Consider the following 3,407-nt stretch of genomic DNA (forward strand, 5'->3'; position numbering starts at 1 on the left):
GCTTGAAGATAAAGACTTCAAAGTAATTAAGCCAGAATTGACAATTATGGGAATGGATGAGATCACAAAGGAGAAAATATATGAAGAGAAGTGACTAGAACTATGGACATAACTTTGCAGAGCACCTACATTTAAAGTTATGGAGGAAGAGTAGGAACCAAACAATGAAGAAGACAAATGAGTAATCTGAAAAGTAGAAGAAAAATAGGAAAGGATAATAATATGAAAATCACAGGAGGACAAAATAGGAAGGACATGATGGTTCACTGTGGCAAATATTACTGAAGGGTCAAGGATTGTAAGAACTGAATAAAGATCATTGGATTAATAGAATCACAGAATCAGTTTCAGAGTTGGAATAAATCTTTAAGAACCATCTATCCCATTTTGTATAGGAAGAGTGATTAGAGTTCATTGATTCCAACCTCCTCATTTTACAGATGAGAAAAATCAAAGTCCAGAGAAGTTAAATAATTTGTTCAAGGTCAAGTCATGGAGCTGGGATTCAAAGACAGCTTGTTGAACTGAATTGCATTATCTTTGTACCCATTGTTCTTTTGACTATACTACATATGCCATTAGTTACCCTGGATGGAGGGTAACTACAGTTACCCTGCACTACTCAGCCATCATGCATGGAAGGTTATGTGCCAGGCTGATGGCTGCCTCTCGGGCTGATGGTTCCCTAACTCTGTCATGCATACAGTCTTTACCTTCCAGTAGTCTATGTGCACAAACAATGTCATTGACCATATAGCATGTGAAATTTTACCTTTGGTTAAGCTTGCCTGTGAAGTTACAGTTACAGTGGAGTGCATTGGCTGGAAGCCAAATTGCCCGGAAGCCAAATTGCCCAGGGTACAGAGTGAGAAAACATAAGTGATGATTGTAGACTCCCATTTCTAGAAGGGAGGAGAAACAGGATGGTTTCGAGATATGGCAGACTATTTCTACAATAGTGGAAACCTAAGTATATTTGTAGGCTGAAGGGATAGAGTGAGTAAAGAGCAATCTATGGAAAATACTTGAGAGAGAGGATGACTAATGGAATAAAATCACAGAAAAGATGGAAGTGATGGGCTGGAGGGGAGATAAGCAAGCCTTGTTTGGAAGGTGAATCCATGGCAATGTAATAAGGTAGAGCTAGTACCAAATACTCTACTACCAAATGTATGGTCATAGATTCATAGAGCTGGAAGGGACTTTAAAGATCATCTAATCACATCCCTACTCGATGTTCAATCTCCTTGGCAATATCCCCTTAAAGTGGTAATCTGGCTCTGCTTGAATTCTCAAAGCAGGTGACTTATTACCTCATGGGAAGCTCATTTCATTTAGTCTCAGTAGCACCCTGTTCAAAGCATCAGCAAGTTATATAGCAATCCAGTGGGAAAATATATTTCTTTTAAAAGCTTTTTGCATGCTTCATTTTTCCTTAACTGAATGATTCTTGTTATTTTTTTTTCCTCTCCCTGCAGATTACTCTCCCAGTTTAATGGAAACAAATAACCAAATGTGGGTGAATGAATTTATTCTCCTGGGGCTATCTAGTGACTGGGGTACCCAGGTCTTGCTCTTTGTTCTGTTTCTGTCCATGTACCTCTTAACTGTGTTGGGAAACTTTCTTATAATCCTCCTAATTAGGCTGGACACTCGCCTCCACACCCCCATGTACTTCTTTCTTACCAATCTCTCACTTGTTGATGTCTCTTATGCTACCAGCATTGTGCCTCAGCTGTTAACCCACTTCTTGCAAGAACAGAAATTAATTCCATTTGTGAGTTGTGCAGCACAGTTATATTTCTCCCTAGCCATGGGTGGGACTGAATTTGTGTTGCTGGCAGTAATGTCTTATGATCGCTATGTGGCAGTGTGTGACCCCCTGCGCTTCTCAGCCATCATGCAAGGAGGGTTATGTGCCAGGCTGATGGCTGCCTCTTGGGTTGGTGGTTCCCTTAACTCTGTCATGCATACAGTCTTTACCTTCCAATTGCCTATGTGCACAAACAATGTCATTGACCATATAGCATGTGAAATTTTAGCCTTGGTTAGGCTTGCCTGTGTGGATACTTCCTCCAATGGGGTTGCAATTACTGTCTCCAGCATTGTCCTACTCATGACTCCATTCTGCCTTGTTCTGATGTCCTATATCCAGATCATCACCACTATCCTGAAGATCCAGTCAACAGAGGGAAGGAAGAAAGCATTTCATACCTGTGCCTCTCACCTGAGAGTGGTAGCTTTGTGCTATGGAATGGCAATCTTCATTTACATTCAGCCTCATTCAAGCCCAAATATTCTTCAGGAGAAGATGATCACACTGTTCTATGCCCTTTTAACACCATGTTGAATCCTATGATTTATAGTCTGAGGAATAAAGAGGTAAAGGGGGCCTGGCAGAAATTGCTAGGGCAATTTTCTGAATTAAAGTCAAAGTTGGCATCCTCATGAGTCACTCAGAGACAGCTGAGTCTCTGTCCTCCTATCCAGATGTACATGTAAAAAAAAAAAAAGCACTACCCACATCACTGTCTTTTTTTTTGAGATATGGGAAAACACTGACTGGATGTTTTTAGATAGGAGGTGGGAGTAAGGGTTGTGAAAGGCAGCAACATTGGCAGTACTCATCACACTTACAGGCAGAGAATTCAGGTCAAATTTATCCTATATCTTGAAATAATCTTATTATAGTACTGTAGGCACATTTGTAGCTCTGAACTTTGTCTTAAACCATCATCCCATGTTCATGCATATCTTGAATTGAACAATTTCTTAAAGAAACAAATTGCATTTTAATGTCGGAACACTAAGAATAACAGTTGGTATATAAGGTCTCAGCACTAGATATTGAAGCTGAGTCAGTATGATGAAATGCCTAGGAAACTTCTATTACTCAAGTTATGTAGAATCATCTACATTGTAATCATTATGGTCATGTTTATGTACAAAAACAAGCAAGTATTTGGTTCAGTTAATTTAGTGGAAAATGAAGTGTGGGAATCAAACAAAACTGTTCTGAAAATATAGACATAATCACTAGACATAAGGAACATCCAGGCCTCCACTAACAAATTGGCCCCATATTGGAAGAAACTGAAGGAATTGGAATAGGCAATGAGGAAACAAAACTATCACTCTTTGCAGATGATATGATGATATAGTTAGAGAATCAAGTAAAAAAAAACTACTTGAAATAATTGACAACTTTAGCAAAGTTGTAGTCTATAAAATAAACCCACATAAATCATCAGCATTTTTATATACTTCTAATAAGGTCTAGCAGCAAGTGATAGAAAGAGAAATTCCATTTAAAACAATTGTAGACAATATAAAATATTTGGGAACTTACCTGCCAAAACAAACCCAGGAACTATATGAACTATATTACCAAACAATTTTCAAATAAA

At 38.5% G+C, this 3,407-nt stretch overlaps 1 protein-coding gene across 1 annotated transcript; it reads left to right on the top strand.

Moving 5' to 3' along the window:
• The first annotated feature begins 1,495 nt into the window (after positions 1 to 1,495).
• LOC114027344 (olfactory receptor-like protein OLF3) lies at positions 1,496 to 2,350 on the top strand. Its single transcript, XM_027841326.1, has one exon. It carries the CDS (start codon positions 1,496 to 1,498, stop codon positions 2,348 to 2,350), a length of 855 nt encoding a protein of 284 aa, XP_027697127.1.
• The last annotated feature ends 1,057 nt before the right edge of the window (positions 2,351 to 3,407 follow it).

This window comes from Vombatus ursinus, unplaced genomic scaffold (genome assembly GCF_900497805.2).
Source record: "Vombatus ursinus unplaced genomic scaffold, bare-nosed wombat genome assembly UNPS02014858.1, whole genome shotgun sequence".
In the NCBI taxonomy this organism is placed as follows: domain Eukaryota; kingdom Metazoa; phylum Chordata; class Mammalia; order Diprotodontia; family Vombatidae; genus Vombatus; species Vombatus ursinus.

Coding starts and splice junctions, on each gene's coding strand:
- LOC114027344 (XM_027841326.1), top strand. CDS start 1,496: ATGGAAACAAATAACCAAATGTGGGTGAATGAATTTATTCTCCTGGGG.